This window comes from Heloderma suspectum, chromosome 1, assembly GCF_057233095.1.
Source record: "Heloderma suspectum isolate Gila_16-S chromosome 1, 16-S_ref, whole genome shotgun sequence".
Classification (NCBI taxonomy): Eukaryota; Metazoa; Chordata; class Lepidosauria; order Squamata; family Helodermatidae; genus Heloderma; species Heloderma suspectum.
In genome coordinates this window covers 4,961,661-4,982,210 of record NC_139458.1, presented here as the reverse complement: position 1 = coordinate 4,982,210, position 20,550 = coordinate 4,961,661, and the positions used below count along the sequence as shown (strand labels likewise).

Genomic DNA, 20,550 nt, shown 5'->3' with positions numbered 1-20,550 from the left:
TGTAAACCAACTTGCAGACTTCTGGGTCAAACAGCATCATTCACCGAGTAAAAAAGGAAAGAAAAAGAAGCTCCTGTCAGACCTCCTGCCTGATGATGAAGAGTGCTGTGCAGCCTGAAAGCTTGCATCCACTGAAGAGCTAACCAAATTTGTGAGAAGCAGCACTGGCTGACTACTTGATTTCAGGGGAGGGGGCTGCTTGGAGAAAGGGGGGAGGACCACAACTTCCTCTTTCTTGTGCCTCCCATTCCAATGACATCTGGGGAAGGAAAATCCCTCATTGCTGTAAACCATTTGGCTGGCTTCTATATTGCCTCGCCATTTTTGGCAAGCAGCAGCCCCACAGACCTGACGGGACCCCAAGCCTGGCATACAAGGGATAGCTGCCCAAACTGGCAGCGTGGGCTGTTGGCTGCCTTTCTTTTTTCAGGGGGAGGGATGCTGACTGGAGGAGCATAGGGTGGGGTGGGGTGCTTAGTGGAATCCTCTAGCTCAGCCTTCCCCAAGCTGGGGCCCTCCAGTTGAGCCTGACAACAACGCCCGGCATCTGGCTGGGGACCTTGGGAGCTGTAGTCCAGCTGTCAGGGTGAAGGAGCTGGCTGGCTCCAACTGCACTCTGGTCAGCAAGGCAACCGGGTCACTCAGACCATGGTGCCACCTAAAAGCTGGCACCCACCAGAGAGTGGGTCAAGAGGCTCCGTGGCTGGCTGCCCGAGGGGCAAGAGCCAGAGCGCGCCTCTTCACCTTGGGGGAAGTGGGCGGCGGCGGGGGAGAGAAGAGGCCCACCTGACGGGAGCCCACCTGACGAAGAGCGCGGTGCTGCCCCGAAGCTGGCACCCGCCGAAATCGGTGGGCTGGCAAGGGCCGCGGGGGGGCGGGGAGGCGCGGCGGCTCGCGCGCGGTGCCTCCCATTCCGCCGCGCTCCGGCGAGAGGAGGAGGAGGCGGGAGCGGCAGAAGCGGGCGAGCGGCGGCAGCGGCGGCGCGCAGTTGACGTCGCCGGCTCGGAGCTGCCTCGGCCGCCGGGCAGGGCCGCCTCGCAGCACGCAGAGCCCAACGTGACCGCGGCGCGCCAGCCCGCAGCCGCTCCGGCGCGCTTCCCTTCCGCGCCGCCCGCCCGCCGCCGCGCCCGAGCAGCAGCCCGCCCCGCCCGCCCGCAGGCCCGCGCGCGCGCGCGGGGGCGCTCCCGCCATGGCTCCGGAGCCCCCCGCCGCCGAGCCGCTGCCGCCGGCCCCGCACAGCGCGGCGCGCAAGGGCGCCTCCGCCGCGATCTGAGCGCGCTCGCCGCCGCCGCCCTCCGCTGGGGAGGGGGCCGCCGCCGCCTCCTGCTCGGGAGCCGCGACCGGGCCGTGGCGGAACGGGGGGCGCCTCCTTCTCCCGCCCCGGCCCCTTCGCCTGGATATGTGGCCGCCGCCGCCGCCGAGATGGATTTAGCCTGCGGGGCCGTGTGGCTGCTCGCGGTGCTGCTCGAGGGCATCTCCGGGCAAGGCGTCTACGGTGAGTGCCCCGCGGCTCCCGCGCCCCCCCCGAAGTCGTGGTGACCTTGCGACGATGAGCCCCCGCGCCCGCCCCTCGCCGGCCGGCCGGGCTCCCGCCGCCCGACCCTCCCGCCGCTGAGCGCGGCCCCCGTCCCGGAGGCGCACGTCGCGGAGCGGCCGCGGCGCCGGGCTGCCCGCCGCCCGCGGGATGCGGCCCCCGCCCGCGCGACCGCGCGCCGGCTCTCCAACTTGGCGCTCCGCGGAGGCGCCCCGCCGGAATGGCCCCCGCCTCCCCAAGGGGGCGGAGGCGCTCAGCTGCCGCGGCCCCCCGCTTCCTCCGCGGACTTCTGCTTCTCTGCGCCACCGTTGCCATGAGCACGGGGGGGGGTCTGGGAGAGCCGACCCAGGCGAGGGAGGGGAGAGCGAGCCGGCCGGCCGGCCTGCGGGGGATCAGTGGCTGCGGCGAGGGGAAGCGGCGACGCTCAGCGCCCCGGCCCGCTCCTCCCGGCCGCGAAGCCCCGCGCACGTCCGCGGCCCGGGCGCCGGCCCAGGCTCCTCCCGCCGGCCAGGGGCGGGGCGGGGCGGGGCGGGGGCAGCTTGGCCGGGGCTGCACGGCGCCCGCGGGCTGCTGGACGCGCCCCCGCCGCGCTCCCCTTCCCCGCGCAGCGGCCTCGGCCTCGGCCCCGGCCCCGGCCCAGAGCCCGCTGGCGCTGCGGGAGCCTCTCCCGGCGCCGCTCGGAGGGAGCCCCGCGGCCCGCCCGCCCGCCCGCGCTCGGCCGGCGCCGGGGGCTCCTCGGGGCCGCGCGGAGCCGGCCCGCGGCCGAGCGGCGTGCGGGCGCCGTGGGGCGCTCGCGGGGCGGGGCGGGCTCGTGGCGGGCGCCCGCGGCCGCGGGTGGGCCCGGCCGGCGCACGTGCGCGCGGAGCGGCCTGGCTCGTCGGCGGAGAGCGGCGGGAGGGGCCGCCCCCCGGCCCCCGCGAGCGGCAGGGAGGTGGACGAGGCTCCGTGGACGGCAAACTTTGCGGCGGCGATTCCCGGCGCGGCCCCAGGTGCGCGCGCGGGCGCGGGCTGCGGGGGGGGGGCGGGAGTTGCGCATCCCTGCCCGATACGCGCCCGGCACGGCTGGGGGGCGTGTTTGAGGGACGCTCAAAATAACCCTCGGTTAAATCCGCAGACCCCGGCCGGAGGCGGAGACGCGCTCGGGTGGGCAGGCGGGGGGGATGGGGGCTGGCCCCTGGCAGCAGCCGAGCCGAGCCGAGCGCGAGGCGGGCGCCCCCTGCCTGGGGGCCGGGCCGGGCCGGGCAGATGTACGCACCGCCGCCTCAGGCCGGCCGGCGCGGCGTGGAGGGCGCCGCTCGTGCCCCGCACAGCTCAGGCTGACGTGGGCAGCGCGCGGGGGCGGCCGGGGAGGGAAGGTCCGCTGGCCCCAAGGCAGGCAGCGGCCGCGCCAGCCCTCGCTCTCTGCGGCAGTGGCGCGCGCGCGCGCGGAAGCGGCTTCTCCCTCGGATCAGCCGCATGGAGGCTTCCACCTGCTCGGGGCCCTTTCCTCCGCGCCCCTCCCCGAACCCTCGTCCTTTCCCCCTCCGAGCCGCCGCTGCCGGGGCTTTGCCTTTCCTTCTGAATTTTGCACCATTTCCGTGGCAACAGCCTTCCCGTGCGGGGAACGCCAAACCTCGCACAGATCGAGAGGCGAGCTCTTCCCCTTCCCTTGAGTTCATGACACACAGAGGGAAGCCATGGATTCCACGCATGTTTGAGGCGCATCGGATCTTCGAAGGAGGCCGAGCTGGGGTCAGGCAGTCATCCCTGGGTCGTTCTGCAGTGCCCCAGTGAGAGATGATACATGAAGAGTGACCCCTCGCCCACATGAAACGTGCCCCCTGTGTGGCTTTCTGTGTGACTAAATCAGCTGCTAAGTGTGCTTGGTAGCATTCCCACATATGGGCGCATGCACCAATTTCCTTCATACTAAACCATTAGGAAATGCACGTAGATAATGTGGTGCTGAAGTTCTGAGCTAGTTTCACGTGATGGTTGGTGGTGGTGGTGGTGGTGGTGAAATGCATGAGATTTTCCGATTTCATCCCTGAACGGAGAACTCCAGCCGGACTTGGGCTCCCTGATTGGTTACATTGCCTTTATAATGCTCCGACCATCTGTTGATGTTGCTGGCTGACTTCGTAGCCCCTGCAGTTCTGAGTTTCTGTGGCAGGCACTGTGATTTGGCACCAGAGTTGGCTGAATCTATCTTAAAAAGAATAATAATTACATTTCTGATATTACAAAAGGTTCTTCGTGGAACACAGGATGTTCGTTCAATCCGACGGTTTTTCACCAAGACAGCGTGCCATGTGTGGGCAGGCAGGAACAGCCAGTCAGTCTTGGTTGCGTGAAGGCTTGGGATTCCTCGAGTCAGCCGCAGAAGAATGAAAGATGTTGGTGTAACGCCTTTTGCTGTTGATTTGTTCAGTGTCAGATGAGCAGCGTGAATGGAAGTGCAAAGATGCGGCAGACAATACAACTCCCCTCTGGCATAGCTGTGTGATTCTGCTAACAGGGCTAGTTACAAATATGTTGACTTCTTGAAGAATTTCATCTGCCAGTTTTGGGTGCATGTGTGCTTCTCGGCTCTGGACTGCTTGTCCTGTTATGTCTGGAGATGACTTCTAGGACCTGATCCTTAATATTCCAACCTTTGTTGAAAGGTGTTTTTTTAAAAAAAGTGCAGATACGGAATGGTGTTCTCCATACTTTGGGGGACTCTGTATGCCCACTCCTTTGCCTTGGTCATTGTAGCAAGATGGAATACATTGGGAGTTTTGCGGGGGGGGGGCATGTTTGTGAACTGTCATAAGGGGGGTTCTTAGTGGACTGATGATTGCTCTGCCATCCCCAATGGCCACACATCTGGCACTTGGATTCCAGCTCACGTTTTGTTGGCTGGCTGGAGGGTCCGCCCCAGTTGCAAGCGGACAATTTGTGCCCCACGCCTTCCAGGGCTGGGAGGGTGTCCAGGTAGGCAGCGGGAAGGGATTGGAGGGTCTTTTCTGACTTTAGCTGTCCTTCGTGAAATGGAGATCTAGTTTTCTGACTTTAGCTGTCCTTCGTGAAATGGAAAGTGGGGCCTGCCATACACTATTAAAGAAAAACAACAACACACCGCTGACTCCTGTTTTATCTAAAAGCAACTTTGTTGGGATATTTTATTGTTTTGTGCTCGCAACCACTTCCCTAAACAGTAGGAAGCTCCAGGGGGCAGTCTTTTGCAGGGCCAGTTTCCTTGTGGGAAGAGAAAGAGGACTGGAGACTTACAGTGTCTTTTGCTATCCCTGTTTGCTTAAAAAAATATACAAGTCAAGCAGGGGAGAGAAGGCAAGGGCATCGATGGAGTTTACCTTTAAAAGCAGCGTCAGTTCCCTCCAAAAGCAAACGGCGTGCCCCTGGAGCTCCCCTGATGTTCCTCCTGGGAAACACACATGCAACATCAGTAACCTCAGACTTCCATCACTTTCACTGGCTGTTGTTCCCAGCTGCCAGACTCCTTCCCATCAACCCCCACACATGCAGAGGTAGCAAGCAGAGATAGCCCCCTAACAGGGACCCTCCGGTCACCGAGGACCAAACATGCTCATTTTAAGCAAGTGTCTCCTAGCCATCAGCACCCATTATGGAGGCATCTCTAGCAACTGGCTAAACAAACACTTGGAGAAAAGATGATCTCCTTTCTTGACAGATGGACCGTGTATTTTTAAGGAGACTGAAAGCCCACGTGAACCCCAGCCCCGCCACAGAGAATTTCGCCCCTGCATCTCATGTGCATTGAGACCTTTCATCTGTGCTCAAGTGGTATACTGAGGGCTCAGTAAGACCAGGATGTTTTGCAAGGGTGGGGCATGGGGTGGGGGAAACACATTTCCTTATTTGGACCTATTCCTTATTGAGGTGGTAAACCTGTGTGGGCTGTACTGCCTCATTCTGCAGATGGTGGCTTAGATGAGAACCAATGCTCCTCCATCAAAAACCAAACGTGCTCATTCTACATACACATGCTCATTTTCGTATGTGGATGGATGAATGCTTGAAGAGCATTCAGTCATGTGAGCCCCCACCTGCAGTCTAAAGTGGTACAGCCCAGACACAGCTTTACCACCTCAATGAGGTCTAGGCTGCTGTCATGTGCTTCCCCTCAATAACAGATGTCCTTTTAGGAGGCTGCCCACTTCATGGAGAGTTCCTTTACCAGCTTCAGCGTCAATGACAGGTTTCACCTACAACGATGTTTTGAGTAGGGATTTAGGAGAAGTCTATTTGGGTGGTGGTGTTTGATGGGTTTTCCTATGCTCGCCCCCCGCCCAGACTTTGTTTCTGTTCCTGCTGCGATGCCTGACTTGATCTACAGTGAGTTGGGTCAGTTTGCAGATTTTCTGGGAATTTTGCACATTTTTCTGGGAGGGCTCTGCAATTTGCACAAATTACAGCCAAATTTGCATAACTTGTGTTAATTTGGCCATAATTTGCACAAATTGCTCAGAAATTGGTTTGCAGATGCAAAGTGATTTGTACACTCCATGGAACTTTGTCAGCCCCCCAAAGTCCCAGATTTCCCAGTGACGTACATCCCTAGTTTCGAGGCTCCTACTCAGAGGAAATCCCTGAACAATTTGTAGGGGAAGCAAACAAAAAGTCTTTTAAGGATTAGTGAAATTTCTTGGGGCAGGGGGACTCGGACATCTTTATTTGACAGTGTAAAAATCGTGGAGATCCTTTTGTGAACAAGGAACCATCCACACAGCAGCAGGCAGCCAGCAGCTTCAGTTCCCTGATGTTCCTGTCCTGCTTTTTCAGAAAGTTTGCGCCCCTGCTCTGTATTGCCAGATAGCCTTTAATCTCAGCAAAATGCTGGCTGATGGGTTTTTATTTAAAAATAACATTTACTGATAATAATCTAAAATCTTGACACAAGTATGAATATTATGATTAATATTTTGCCAGGGCTAAGAAGGCTCAATCTGGGATTTTGCTCTGCAAATAGGTAGAGGGAAGGTAATTAATTTCTGACTCAGAGATGCTTCAGTTCAGCAGGTTCGGGAATGAATGGCAAATATTCTATATATAATCAACATGCTCCCATCCTGGAAGGAGTTCTGAAGTCACCCGGTGCAACTGTCCAGTGTTACATGGCTGCATTCAGGCTGTTGTTCCTTTGTTTTAGTGTAGCCTTTCCCAACCTGGTACCCTCCAGATGTGAAGGACTTCAGTGCCCATCATCCCTAGTCAGCATGGCCATTGACCAGTGATGGGAGCTGCAGTGCACCACAGGTTGGGGAAGGCTGGTTTTGTGTATTTGCCTCTCCCCTCCTTCTGTGGTGGAGCTAAGGGGTCTTCCATCCAAACACGGACCAGGCCGAAAGCCTGCTTAACTCCAGCAGGGAAGGTGCATGCCATCAGTCCTGCCTAGGGTTTTGAATTCTACCCATCCTAAGTGTTTGGGTGACTGCTTGCTTGCTGGCTCCCACATCCTGACAACAACAACTTGGTGGGGCGAGGCACAGCGGCACGGAGTTCGTGGCGTATCCAGAGCCATGCCAAAAATCTGCAGCGAAACTTGGACCTTGAACCCTAACCTGGCCCACCTCCGTTCAGAGAGCAGGCGAATAAGGAAATGTCCCCAGTTCAAATCTCACCCTGGCCTGAATTCACTAGGCGGCCTTAAGCCAAGCCACCCTCAGTTCCCATCTGCAATAATGGGGTGTTAATACGGGCTTTCCTTACAGGGTTGTTGCAAGATGTACTGAGTTCATGTGTGTGTGGCACTTTGAACATGTGAAATGTCATGCTCTGGGTTCCCCTTCCTCTGTGATGCAGGACGAGGGGTTTGTACCAGGATCCTCTGTGAATGATGCTCTCCAGGCCACAAAACCAGCTGGACACAGCACTGACAGCCAGAGAGCCCTGTTGAGGTCATCAGGAAGAATGACAGACCAGACCTTCTCTGGGAGCCCTTGCCAAAGGAAGTGAGGCAGAGGGCTTCCAGGAAGAGGGTCTTTTCTGCTGTGGCACCCCAGTTGTGGAATGAGCTCCCTAGAAAAGTTTGCCTGGCACCTATGTTGTGCTGTTCCTGGCACCAGGTGAAATGGGATGGCACGGCTGCCCGATTCAGTCCAGGAATTGGGCGGAACTGCCCCTGCCTGCACCACTGAGCCCCACTCACCAAGCCCTTGCCCCTGCTTGCCCCCTGCCCACGCTTGGCAAATGGTTTGCACTCACCCTGGTGGCCTTGTCGAGCTTTGTGGTTGCCATTTTTCTAGAAATAACATGGCGATTGCAAAAATGCGCATATTTGCACAGACACGAAAGTGCACATTTTTGCAAATGCACATATTTGTGTATGTGCAAAATGCGCATTTTTCAAAAATGTACATTTTTGTGCACACACAAATGTGCGCCTTCATAAAAATGCGCATTTCCATGCATGCAAAAACGTGTGCAGTTTTGCGATCGTGATTGTATTTTTCAAAAAAGTGGTGACTGCAGAGCTCAGTGAGGCTGCTGGGGTGTGTGCGGGCTGCTCGAAGAGTGTGGGAGGGGCTAGAGCGCCGTCTGTGGACCAGCAAGCGAGGGCATGGGCTGGGGAGATGTTCGGAGAACCCGGATGGGGGTGAGTTTGCACATCTCTAGGTGAAGACCTTCTTGTTTTCTCAGGGATTGTAGCATTTAAAATTTGTTACGGTATTTTACATCTCTGCATTGCTGCTAGGTTTTATTTTGGTTGTTCGTTATACTGTAGTTTTAAGCTTGTATATTTTATGTTGTTTTTATGCTGTGCATGCGGTTTTAATTTTTGTGAACCATACAGAGAGCTTTGGCTATTGGACAGTATAGAAATATAATAAATACATACATACATAAATAAGTAACAGCAGCCAAGCTGGTTGGATGGGGCTCTCTGTACTCTCTCTGGCTTCTCATGGAAGAAGGGCGTGGAGCTCACAAAGCCCTTCCTTGGCCAAGCAGAAGATTCACTTTCTCTTTGCTCTGGAGCCCCCACCCTTCCTGCACCCTCTGTGTCCCAGGCATCCCCCTGCCAGGTCTTTCCCTCCCCTCTTTGCCTGGCTGTGATTATAGCCTCTTCAAGGCTCAGGCAGGCAGGTTCTGGGGAAGCAACTGAGAGCAGCGGGTAACCGGGGCAGAGCGTGGAAGGAGGGCACAGACATTTTTTAAAATCTGAAGCCACTCTTGGGAGGCGGCCTCTGGGCATCGGAACACGGGGAGCTGCCTTACACTGAGGCAGACCCCCCCCCCCTTGGCCCCTCTTGCCCAGTATGTTCACTGACTGGCAGCCACGGCTCTCCGGGGTTTCCGGCAGGAGCTTTTCCATCCTTTCCTGGAGATGCTGCCAGGCATTGAACCTGGCACCTTCTGCATGCAAAGCAGGGCTCTACTGAGAGCCACAGCCCCTCCCTAGGCAGGGAGAGGCTCCTGGATTTTTTCCCCATCTGGTCATTGTCAAGCTTAAAATCACCCTTCCTATGCTGCTTTTTCACCCACCAGGGGAAAGGAAACAGTGAAGGCACAGGTATCCTCTTAATGTTCTTCTACATGAAAAACGAGGTTGGGGAGTGGTATTTTGAACTGAAAAGGCATGGAGAGAGAGGGTGCAGCAGCGCCTGCTCACTCGCCCTCATTCCTCTCGGGTGCAGGGTGATTTAGAGTGCTTTTCTCTTTTGTTTAACCCTGCAGAAGAGAGAATTGCAGAACTCCCAGTAAAGTGCATCTAGAGCATTAGGTACTGCAGGACCTGGGAGAGCTCCTCTGCCAGGACAAACAGGCTTGGCTGGGGAAGTGATCCAGTCCCCTCTCCAGCCCGGCTGGAGGCTGGGCATCCTCTTCGGAGAGGTCTCTGGGGAGTTCTTCCCCCTGGCCTGGTCATCTTGGTTCAAAGCCATGCCTGCAGGTAGTTTGGGGCAGGAGAACCAGAACCACCCCCAGTGTTTGACTTGGACTCTGATTTTGCAGAGTGGGCTTGCTGTTTAGAGAGCTTCAGCATTTGGGTGGTATAGAAATGTAATAAATAAAGACATGTAATAAATAAATAAGTAAGTAAGTAAGTACATTCACTCTGATTCCCATGATTACCTCTGGGTTGCCCATCTTGCATTGAGCTGGATACTCTGACAGTCTGCAGGGAGGATGTCTATCACAGAAATGGGCTGTCTCCATCTCTTCCTGTCTGGGAGTTCTCTGGGGACACTGAGCGGACCTGGCGGCTGCTGGCGTCCCTGTGCTGGCCTAGACGGATGGCTGTGTGTTTACAGAGGACAGTCCTGCATTGGAAGGGCTGTCAGAGGACGGCCCCCATCCAACGGCATCTTCTCTTTGAAGGGTGTGAAGGTAAAGAGCCATCAGAAGGGAGAGCGGGGCATTGATGTTGCGCCCATCCATCCTTAGCAGCAGATGGCGCAGCCACACGGGTCGACCAGTCACAGTCTTTCCTACTATGGTGAGCTCTATGGTATATCCATCTATATTATAGTAATCATTTTCAAACTTGCACCTATATATATATGAATTAGCATATGCAGACTTAATGAAAATCTGTGTCTTCTTCTGGTTTGGGGGTGGGTGGGAAGGGGGGCAACGCGTAAGTTGCCACCCTACAAGCAGTGGGTGGTTGTGAGGTTTCAGGACCTCTATCTACCAGCCCTGCTGTCTGGGCCTTGACCACCTGTGTGTCCTTCCCACCTTCCTGTCCATTACAGGTCCTGCAACACCCTCTAAAGATGCCCTTTGCGCCTCCTCCTCACAGAGTGTAATCCCCATTCCTTGTGTCCATCCACATTCAGCCTGAGGGGCCAATTCAGTCTTTCAGAAACTCTTGGGTGCCACGTTCCAGAGGTGGGCGGGGTTGAAGGCAAAAGGGGCGGGACTGAAGTACCGCCTACCTTAGTGTCAAGTTCTTTCTGCCCGTCGCTAAGGCTCGGGGGAGCACTTCAGCCTTCTAGAATGGGTGGAGGGGGTACAGTGCAAAAGCTGAGAAACCGGAAGATCGTTGGTGGTCGGGGGAAAAGGCTGGGGCCAGAGAAACCCTGGAGGGCTGGATTGGGACCCCAGGTGTGCCACATTTGACACCTCTGTTTAATACCTCTATTTGAGTGTCCTGTTATACTAAGGGCACGATCCTAGGCATGCTTAGACAGAGAAAAGGCCTACAACTCCCAGCATTCCCATGCTGGTTGGGGAATGCTGGGAGTTGTAGGCCTTTTCTCTGTCTAAGCATGCCTAGGATTGTGCCTTAAAAGTCTTTTCCTCATATTTTCTAGGGGTGGGTGAGCCACTCTTTGGTCACTCCACCCACCCTAAGGGTTTTGCAAGGGTTCTTTGCAAATACTCACAAATCCTGGAGGTGTTTTATGAGGACTCACTAGAAATGCAAAATATTTTTAGGCTCCCCTCCCACTTCCCTCCCCTCTTTACAGGACACCCCCCAACCCTCCTCCATACTATTCAAATAGCATCTTCTTAGTGCTTATCAATGGCATCTTCTCAAACTGGGGAGGGGTAACGAGCAGGGTACCGCAGGGCTCAGTCCTGGGCCCAGTGCTCTTCAACATTTTTATTAATGACTTGGAGGAGGAGGTGCAGGGCATGCTGATCAGATTTGCAGATGACACAAAATTGGGTGGGATAGCTGATACGCTGGAAGGCAGAAACCAAATTCAAAGTGATCTTGATAGGCGGGAGTGCTGGGCAGAAGAAAACAGAATGAAATTTAATAGGGATAAATGCCAAATTCTGCACCTAGGGAAAAGAAACCAAATGCACAGTTGCAAGATGGGGGATACGTGGCTCAACAATACTACAGGCAAGAAGGATCTTGGAATTGTTGTCGATCACAAGCTGAATATGAGCCAACAATGGGATGTGGCTGCAAAAAAGGCAAATGCTCTTTTGGGCTGCATTAAGAGAAGCACAGCTTCCAAATCCCGGGAAGTACTAGTCCCCCTCTACTCAGCACTGGTTAAGCCTCATCTGGAGTAATGTGTCCAGTTCTGGGCACTGCACTTTAAGAAGGATGCAGACAAGCTGGAGAGGGTTCAGAGGAGGGCAACAAAGATGATCAGGGGACTGGAAACAAAGCCCCATGATGAGAGATTGAAAGAACTGGGCATGTTTAGCCTTGAGAAGAGAAGACTGAGGGGAGATAGGATAGTGCTCTTCAAGTCCTTGAAAGGTTATCACAGAGAGGAAGGCCAGGATCTCTTCTCGATCATCCCAGAGTGCAGGACACGGAATCATGGGCTCAAGTGACAGGAATCCAGATTCCGGCTGAACATCAGGAAAACCTTCCTGACTGTGAGAGCAATATGACAGTGGAACCAATGACCTAGGGAGGCGGTGGGCTCTCCCACACTGGAAGCATTCAAGAGGAGGCTGGACAGCCACCTGTCAGGGATGCTCTGACAGATTCCTGGATTGAGCAGGGGGCTGGACTCGATGGTCTTGTAGGCCCCTTCCAACCCTACTATTCTATGATTCTATGGAAGAAGGGAACCTGGCTTACTGTCAGGCTGACCAGCTGAGCCCCTGGTCCAGAACTTGAAGTGATGCTCCTGAGCATGCTCAGAAATGTAATTTGCTGTGAGGATTAAGGGATTTGTCGTTTTTCTTCACAGAAAAAAACTACAAATTGCTTGATCCCTGCAAGAAATGACACTTTGTAGCATAGTCAGAAGCAATGGAGAAGCAGTACTTGGGTGTGTGTGTGTCTGTATAGGGGCTGTGCAACTTCCATCTCTGTGGACTACACTACCCCTGCTGCTGGCCACATGAATGCCTTCGCCAAATCAGATGGATGTGGATTTGCTGCTGTGGATTTGGAGGAGGACTCTCGAGGAGAATTGACTGACTCAGTAATGTTGTGCAAAGGGTTTGAAACAACCTCCAAGGGAAATGTGAGAGGCAGGAAGGCATCCTTCAAGAAATGGAAGTCTTGCCCCAAAGAGGAGAACAGAAAAGAGCACACACTCCAGGAAAACCAATGTGGATTGACAAGCAGAAAAGCAAGCAGAAAAAGAATTTGAGGCACATATTGCTAAAAATTTAAGAATAATAAATATGTCTTTAAATAGTATATTGGAAGTAGGAAACTGGCCAGGGAGGCAGCTGTATAGTTAGGTGATAAACAAGTGAAAGGATTGCTAAAGGGGGACTGCAGAGAAGCTGGACAAACTATTTGCTTTCCTCAGTCTTCACTGCAGGAGATACTTGTCCCCAAAGCAGTCTTTTTTGGGAGAGCACCTGAAGAACTAAGTAAAATAGATGAAATGCTAGGGCTAATTGACAAATTAAAAATTCAGAAATCACTGGGGCCTTCACCAGATGCTCCTGACTAAGCAAAGCAGTCATGGGATTAGAAGATGGATACTTTAGGCCACAATCCTATGCATGTTTAGACAGAAAAGAGGCCTACAACTTCCAGATTTCCCCGGCCTATGCCGCGCATTGGCTGGGGATCTCTGGGAGTTGTAGAACTTTTTTCAGCCTAAACATGGATAGGATTGTACCTTTAATGGATTTGTTATTGGTTAAAGAACAGGAAGCAAAGTAGGAATAAATGGACCGAGGTGAGAACCAGTGTCTTCCAAGGATCTGTATCAGGACAGATGCTATTTAACTTGTTCATGAATAATCTGGAGTCAGGAGATAGCAGCATGGTCACAATGTGGATCTCATCAAATTATTGTGCAAGTCCTAACAGGGTGTGAAGAGATTCAAAAGGCTGTCCAAATTGGTGAAAGCGCAACCGATTGGGAAATGAGCCTCAATGTAAGTAAAAGGCAGAGTGATGCATCTTGGATGGAAAAAAAAAATCATAACTCCATATAATTACTGATGGGATCTGAACTGGCGGTGACTAACCAGGAAAACAATCTTGGAGTATTGTGGTCGACGGCACAAAGAAGAAAATGTCAGCTCCATGTGTGGTGACTGTGAAAAAGACAAATTCCATGCAAGGGCAGGCAGAAAGATCAGGGGGCTTGAGTGCCCTCAAGTTTGAGAAAAGACTAAAATGTCTGGGGCTTTTTGTTGTTGTTCCGTCGTTCAGTCGTGTTCGACTCTTCGTGACCCCATGGACCATAGCACACCAGGCCTTCCTGTCCTGTGCTCTCTCCCGGAGCGTGCTCAAGTTCATATTCATTGCATCGGTGATGCTATCTAGCCATCTCATCCTCTGCCGTCCCCTTCTCCTTTTGCCTTCAATCTTTCCCAGCATCAGGGTCTTTTCCAGGGAGTTTCTCTTCGCATTAGGTGTAGAGCAATTTTTATTATGGAAGTTCATCAAACTATGGATGATGTGCAATGGAGGCTAGTGGCTCTGATGTCGGTGGGGCGGTGAATCCGCTCCAGGTTTCAGTCAGAACCAGTCAGAGCTCTAAAGGAGCTAGACAGCTCCTTTAGAGCTCTGACTGGTTCTGACTGAAACCTGGAGCGGATTTACTGCCCCACCGACATCGGAGCCACCAGCCTCCACTGATGGTGTGATGGGAGAGACTTTTTTCCCCTCTCTGGTCATCAGAGTCAACTGGTGAAACTGGAAGTAAATTTGGGTCAGTAAAGGAAGTACCTTATAGAATGTGTAATTAAATGTATCACTGGCTATTAGTCAGAGTCACGGAATACCAGCTGCTGGAGAACAGCCGTGGGGGTGGGGGGTGGGGTTGGCTTTTGAGCCCTGCTTGTGGCTTTCCCAGAAGCAGCTGACCGGGCCACTGGGCTAGAAGGACCTGGTGTGGCTCTTCTGCCCAGGAGGGGCAGCCTCAAGCAGGGCCAGTCTCTTGCAAGCATCTTACGAGTGCCAGCAGCGTGCCGGTTGAAAAATGCCCCCCCTCTGGTTTTTTTGCAGCATCACGGAGGATCCTGGGAGTGCCCTTGGTGTACGCAATCTGATGGTTGTGTCCCAGCTTCCTCTCTGCTCCACTGTAAGGGATCCTGGGATGCTTCTCTTGGATTGTGTGGTGAAGTTGAGAACATTCTGTGTCCTGGTCCGGTGCAGCCTGTCCAGTTTGGCGCTGTCAGGGCAGGGGAGCTGGTTTGTAGGATCTCTTGGGTCCTTTGTGAATCCACGGTTGCGTTTACAGTATGCACTGAACACATTAGTGGCCAGCCACTCTCTTTTCTCTGGGTATCCTGGGGACTGTAGCTCTGTGGAGGAGGCAAGTGGTCTCTTGCAGAGAACTTTCAGCACCAATGCCAAGTTACATGTTCCTGGATTTGGGGGGAAGAAGAAAGACCAAAGTGGATATAAAACCGATATAAGCATGTAGTATGGGTGTGCCCTCAGATTCTATTGCTGGGGGACTCAGAGATTCATGGGCTGACGTCTTTGACAGCTTGACAATGCTTACTCTCCCATGTATTTTATTATTTCTCCTCTTCCATGGGCTCAGAGTTAGTCTCATTCCCTTTATCCACTGGAAACGTGCACTTCTCTGTGTGATGCCGTGTATTTCTGGCAATTGTGGGAAGCTGAAAGCATTTTTAAAAGCTTCTGGAAAGGTTGAACAAAGGGCCCTGTTAGTCTATTTGTTTAGAATACTCGCTTTATTTTCTTCGGGGGAGAGAATCCAACCTTAAAATTATCCCTTTGTCAGTCCCAACATGAATGGTTTTTAACTCGGCATATATAAATTAAATGGAGAACAAATGCAAGTCTAATGGTGCTTAGTAATGAGACCCTTGGTGTTTGCTTCTCCATATTTTCTATTCAAGACGGGTGTCATTGCAATGCAATCTTTTAAATAAAAAAAGAGGAAATGAGAGAGCCCAGCATGGGTACAAAGGAGCTATTGTTAGAGCAAGAAGGATCAAAAATTTGAGATTATTAACATAAGAAGTATCAAGAAGACGGGAGTTTTAAAATGACACATCTCCATTTTGTCTGCGAAGGATGAAGCATTTAAAAAGTTCCCAAAAGGCCTTTGGAGTTACTGAAATCCTGAGCAGACTTGGGGTTAATAAATTTCATTCAGCTCTGGTGAAGTCTGCCGATGGCACTGGTTTTATCCACTCCAGCGGCTGTGGCAAAGTTTCAAAGGCTGCCATAGTTTGTACAACGGAGTGAAGAGGTGTCAAAATGGCACAAGTCTGTGCTGGACAACAGCAGAGACTGACCACAGTTAGAATGGTTCTCACTGTAACTATTTTGTCCAACTGCCACGATTAGAGGGACTGATCCTGACAGTGCGTGTGCCATGTGCCACTTTACAGTTGACATTTCTCTACATGGGTAACTTCTTGGAGAAAGTTGGGAATGCTTACACAGAGAAATAAATATGGTTCAGTATATTTAATTATTTGTACCCCACCTGTCTACCACAAAAATGTCACTCAAGGCAGCTTACTGTACAATCCTAGATAAGGGAAAAAATGATTAAAACAATAATAGAACAAATACATTAAAATCACAGTGAAAAACACAGTAGCAGAACAGAAAGAGCATCCAACACAACAGGCCTGCTTACACGCCAAAGGCCAGCTTGAATAAAAACATCTTTGCTTGCCAGCAAAGAGGCGGCAGAGAGGGGCCAACCTCACCTCCCTCAGCAGGGAGCTCCACAGCCTGGGAGCAGCCACCGAGAAGGCCTTCTCCTCTTGGATGACTTCGGTTGAAGCCCAGTCGGGAATAGGAGGGCCACACACAAGAGGCAATTCCTTACTGCTCGTAGTAGTTAATCTTCAGTATTTTTATATAGTGTCAGCTGGGTGCCAAGGGCCCGACAGAACCTTGTTTTATTTGCCTGGGTTATTTCAATCTCAACTTTTTGCCAAGGTTCAGGGCAGACAAGGACACCATTAACGCACCGTGAGTGGGGTGCTGCCTTGATGCCAGGGCTGGGAGCTCCCAGAGGCCTCTGGCTGGGCCTGATGATGGGCCCTTGCCTTGACCGAGCAAAGCCATTCTTAAAGGCCGAGGGCTTTGCTTCTTCATGCTCCTGTTATGCCACTCTGCTTAAATGTAGCTTACATGGCTAAAATAAAATAAAGATAACAAGATGGCAGGAGGTAGCCGAGAAACAACATAAGAGCAATTGGTAGCAAGAATGACTACTATTAAAACCACAGCATCTCCCACTATGTGAAAGCCCTGACAAAAGAAGCGGCAGCTAAAAGCTTTTAAAAAACCAGTTGAGAGGTGCATTTACAACACCCTGTTGTGGAGTGCATCCTGTTGCCTCGGGGCAGCTGTTTTGAGGGCTCTGCTCCATGCAAAGTCCCTTTCTTGCCTTGCTGCCAAGATGCAGAGCACGGCCAAACCCTCCTTTCTGAAAAGGTGGCGTAATGGCCTTCCTCTGCTCCCAGGCATATGATGGGAATAATGGGCTCAAGTGACAGGAAGCCAGATTCCGGCTGAACATCAGGAGAAACTTCCTGACGGTTAGAGCAAGACGACAATGGAACCAGTTCCCTAGGGAGGTGGTGGGCTCTCCCACGCTGGAGGCGTTCAAGAGGAGGCTGGACAGCCACCTGTCAGGGCTGCTCTGACTTGGATTCCTGCATTGAGCAGGCTTCTAATGGATCAGTTCATAGCATTCAAAAAATCTAGGCCTTTCAGTCTCTTTTTCCCTTAGTCCGTGTGCCGGTAGGTTGGTGTTCAGGTAGGTGGTGGGGGTTGAGCTACCAAGTGGTAGCTGAGGGCCAGAGTTGTAGCCACTGTTGAAAAAAGAGGTGGTAGCCCTAATTCAGCACCGACAGTTGAACACATGGGGATTCAAACCCAGACTTTTACGAGCCAAGTGCTGGAAGTCCTGGGCCTGGATGCACAACTCCATCAGTTTTCCTTTCTCCCACAATCGAGTTGCTTTGATCTCAGGCTCTTTTGTCCTGAATATGGAGAACTTGGACCCCGCACTGTCACTCAAGGCACAGGTGGACTCCATGGCATGGAGCACCTATTCTCAGTTTAGGCTGACATGCCAACTGCGCCCTTATCCGGACACAGAGAGCCTCGCTACAGTTGTCCATGCTCTGATAACCTCTCGTCTGGATTACTGCAATGTGTTATACCTGGGGCTGCCCTTGAAATGGTCCAGAAACTTCAGCTGGTCCAAAATGGGGAAGTGAGACTATTAACAGGGACTGGCCAACATGATCCTATTATGCCAGTACTCTTTCATCTGCACTGGCTGCCAGTCCATTTCCAGGCCTGATTCAGAGTGCTGGTACTAACATTCGTAGCCCTAAACAGCTTGGGGAAAGGCTACCTGAAGGATCGTCTCCTCCCATATATACATGCCTGGACCCTAAGATCATCTTCATTGATCCTTCTTCAGGAGCCCCCACCAAAGGAAATGAGGTGGTTGGCTGCTAAGAAGAGGGCCTTTTCTGTTTTGGCACCCTGCTTGTGGAATAGGCTTCCCAGAGAGGCTTGCCTGGCGCCTATGTTGCACTCTTTCTGGCGCGCAGTGAAAAACTTATTTTCCCAGGTATTTTAGTCTTTCAGTTTCTGTTTTAAATCTGGTACTGCATTTTAAATCTTTGCATTGCTGCTACGTTCTATTTGGTTATTATTTTTATTTTAAACTAGTTTTAAACTTTCAGACTTCTATATTGTATTTTATCATGTTGCATTTTATGGTTTTGATTGCTGTGAACTGCCCAGGGAGCTTCGTATTGTGTGGTGTAGAAATGTAACCAACAAATACATAAACAAGTAATAAAGTTTGCAAATTTTGGTCAGTTCTTCTCAAAACTGAACTGAACTGAAATGCTCACCCATTCCTAGAACTGCATCGTAAAGTTCATAGAAGTTTGAGAGCTGAGTGATAGGCGTGCTCCACTTTGAATATTAGCTTGAGAAGTGCAAATTCATTTGGTTTGTATTAAATTGCAAACTGAACTAATTTCTCCCCCATCTCTGTGGTAAAGGCACTGAAGAAGGTCTTCGCAGAAGATCTTAATGCACAGGCAGGTTGCTTTGGGAAGCTTTAGGTAGTTGGGTCCCAAGCCAATTAGGGCTTTAACAAGAAGCATTAGGGGGTTCGACTCGCTGGTCTTACAGGCCCCTTCCAACAATGATTCTATGACCCACACCCTTTTGTTTTTCTTTTGCAATCGGGCCTGGGTTGCAGAATTATCTTCCAGACACTAGTGTTGGGGGAATGGCCCTTACATGCTACACATAGGGATGTTGTGGGAGTCTGAGAGGGGGGTGGAGTCCAGCGGACCCCCCACCCCCATTCAGTCTCCCAGACCCTGCTCACTGAGCCGCTGTGTCTTTACCTGCCCCTTCGCCGAGCACCGTGTAGTCTGTAAGCGCCTGGCGGCCGCCTGTCCCCCCATTGAGCTGCTATTTTGCAAAAAAAAAAAAAAGTGGCTTGGGATTTTCTGTAAAAGTAATTCTGTGCAAATGGCTGTAAAGGGTCTGTTAATGGACCATTTATGCCTGTAATGTTGCATAAATGGCTCCTTTATGGCCACCATTTATGCAACATTACTTTTACGGAAAACCAGATGGACCATTTTTGCAAAATGATGGTTCAGCGAGGGGACGGGCGGCTGCAGGGCACTTGCTGGGTGCTTGCTGGGCTGTCCAGAGACCTGCGCAGCATGGCAAGCGGGGCAGGTGGCGGTGGCGGTTCAGTGAGCGCCTGGCAGGGATGGACGGAGGGGAGTCCATCCATCCCTAGCTATACAGAGCCTCTAATGGCTAGCATAAAAAATGAGGAGCAAATGGAAAAATATATGTGATTCTGTTCAATTTGCATACTTTGTAAAGGTTGTAGAGGTGGGCGTTTTTCATATCAGCTTTGGATGTATTTTTTTTGTGCAGGCTTTTGTCAGCCGAGTCTGTAGCCCAGCAAGCGAGCGGATGGGGAGAGGGATGGGTGTTGATTCTGTGGCTCTTGATGGATGCATGTCATAGCTGGCTCAGGTTTGTTTGATGCTTCGTGTTTGGTCTAATGCTTTAAGAAGAGAGAAGAGAAGGATTTGCTGTGGGTGGGAAGTTGGAAGAAAAAAATAAAAAGAAGTCTGGCCAAACTCCTTCCCAGCCTTTGCAATTCATCTTCCTCCTTAGAAAAGCTAATAAATATGAGGCATATTTATTCCTCTTTCTTTTCCTAGAAGCTGCTGGTGCTTTTCCTCCCAGGGCTGTCTTTTGGGGGGCCTGTGGCCAATGGGAGGAAATTTTGAATGCGGTTATTGTATCATATTTTAACCCTGTACAATTTGGGATATTGTGTGATTGGAACCAAAGCAGTTTTACCAGAGAACAGGGACCTCATTATGCTGGGCTGCAGTGCCATGCATTTCTAAGTAGCTGCTGCTGCCACGCTCTCCCAACGACTCTGGCAAAATTCAGAGAAACAAGTGATCCTTCGTCACTTTTTAACTCTTACCATGGCTGGCAGAGAGAGAGAGAGTTTATCTTGAACGATTGGTTCTCCAGAGATGCATTGCTAAGAGGGAGACATTTTTCTCTCCCTCTCTCAAAACATTAGAACCCAGTGGGGTCCTCCCATGAGGCTGACTGGTGGGAGATTCAGGACAGATAAAAGGGAGGACTTCTTCACACTGTGAAGAGTTAAACTATGGAATTCGCTACCACAGGATGTTGTGATGGCCACCAATTTGGATGGCTTTAAAAGGGGGTTGGACAAATTCCTGGAGGAGAAGGCTATCAATGGCTACTCGTCTTGATAGCTATGTTCTACCTCCGGTACCAGAGGCAGTGAGCCTATGTACGCTAGTTGCTGGGGAATATGGGTGAGAGGGTGCTGTTGTGCTCATGCCCCACTTGTGGGTTCCCAGCAAACAGCTGGTTGGCCACTATGTGAACAGAATGCTGGACTAGACAGACCTTTGGTGTGATCCAGCATGGCTCTTCTTATGTTCTTAAGTAGGGGAGCCTTCCCCAACCTGGTGCCCTCCAGGGGTGTTGGAGTGCAACTCCCATCATTCCTAGCCAGCCTGGCCATTGGCCATGGTGGCTGGAAATGATGGGAGTTGCAATGCAACACCTCTGGAGAGCACCAGGTTGGGGAAGGTTGAAGACAGGTGTCCATGAATTGGGCCTG

General features: G+C 52.2%; 1 protein-coding gene across 3 annotated transcripts in view; it reads left to right on the top strand.

Annotated features, from left to right (window-relative positions):
* Positions 1 to 1,170: 1,170 nt before the first annotated feature.
* MDGA2 (MAM domain containing glycosylphosphatidylinositol anchor 2) overlaps positions 1,171 to 20,550 on the top strand; it is a 682,071-nt gene continuing 662,691 nt past the window's right edge. For 2 of the 3 annotated variants that reach the window (XM_084833668.1, XM_084833657.1), the window contains exon 1: positions 1,177 to 1,495. In XM_084833668.1, the coding sequence (XP_084689794.1) occupies positions 1,423 to 1,495 (73 nt within the window). In that variant the 5' untranslated portion in view covers positions 1,177 to 1,422. Of the gene's footprint in view, positions 1,496 to 20,550 lie in introns of all 3 variants that reach the window. The other variant, XM_084833679.1, reaches the window with a different exon arrangement.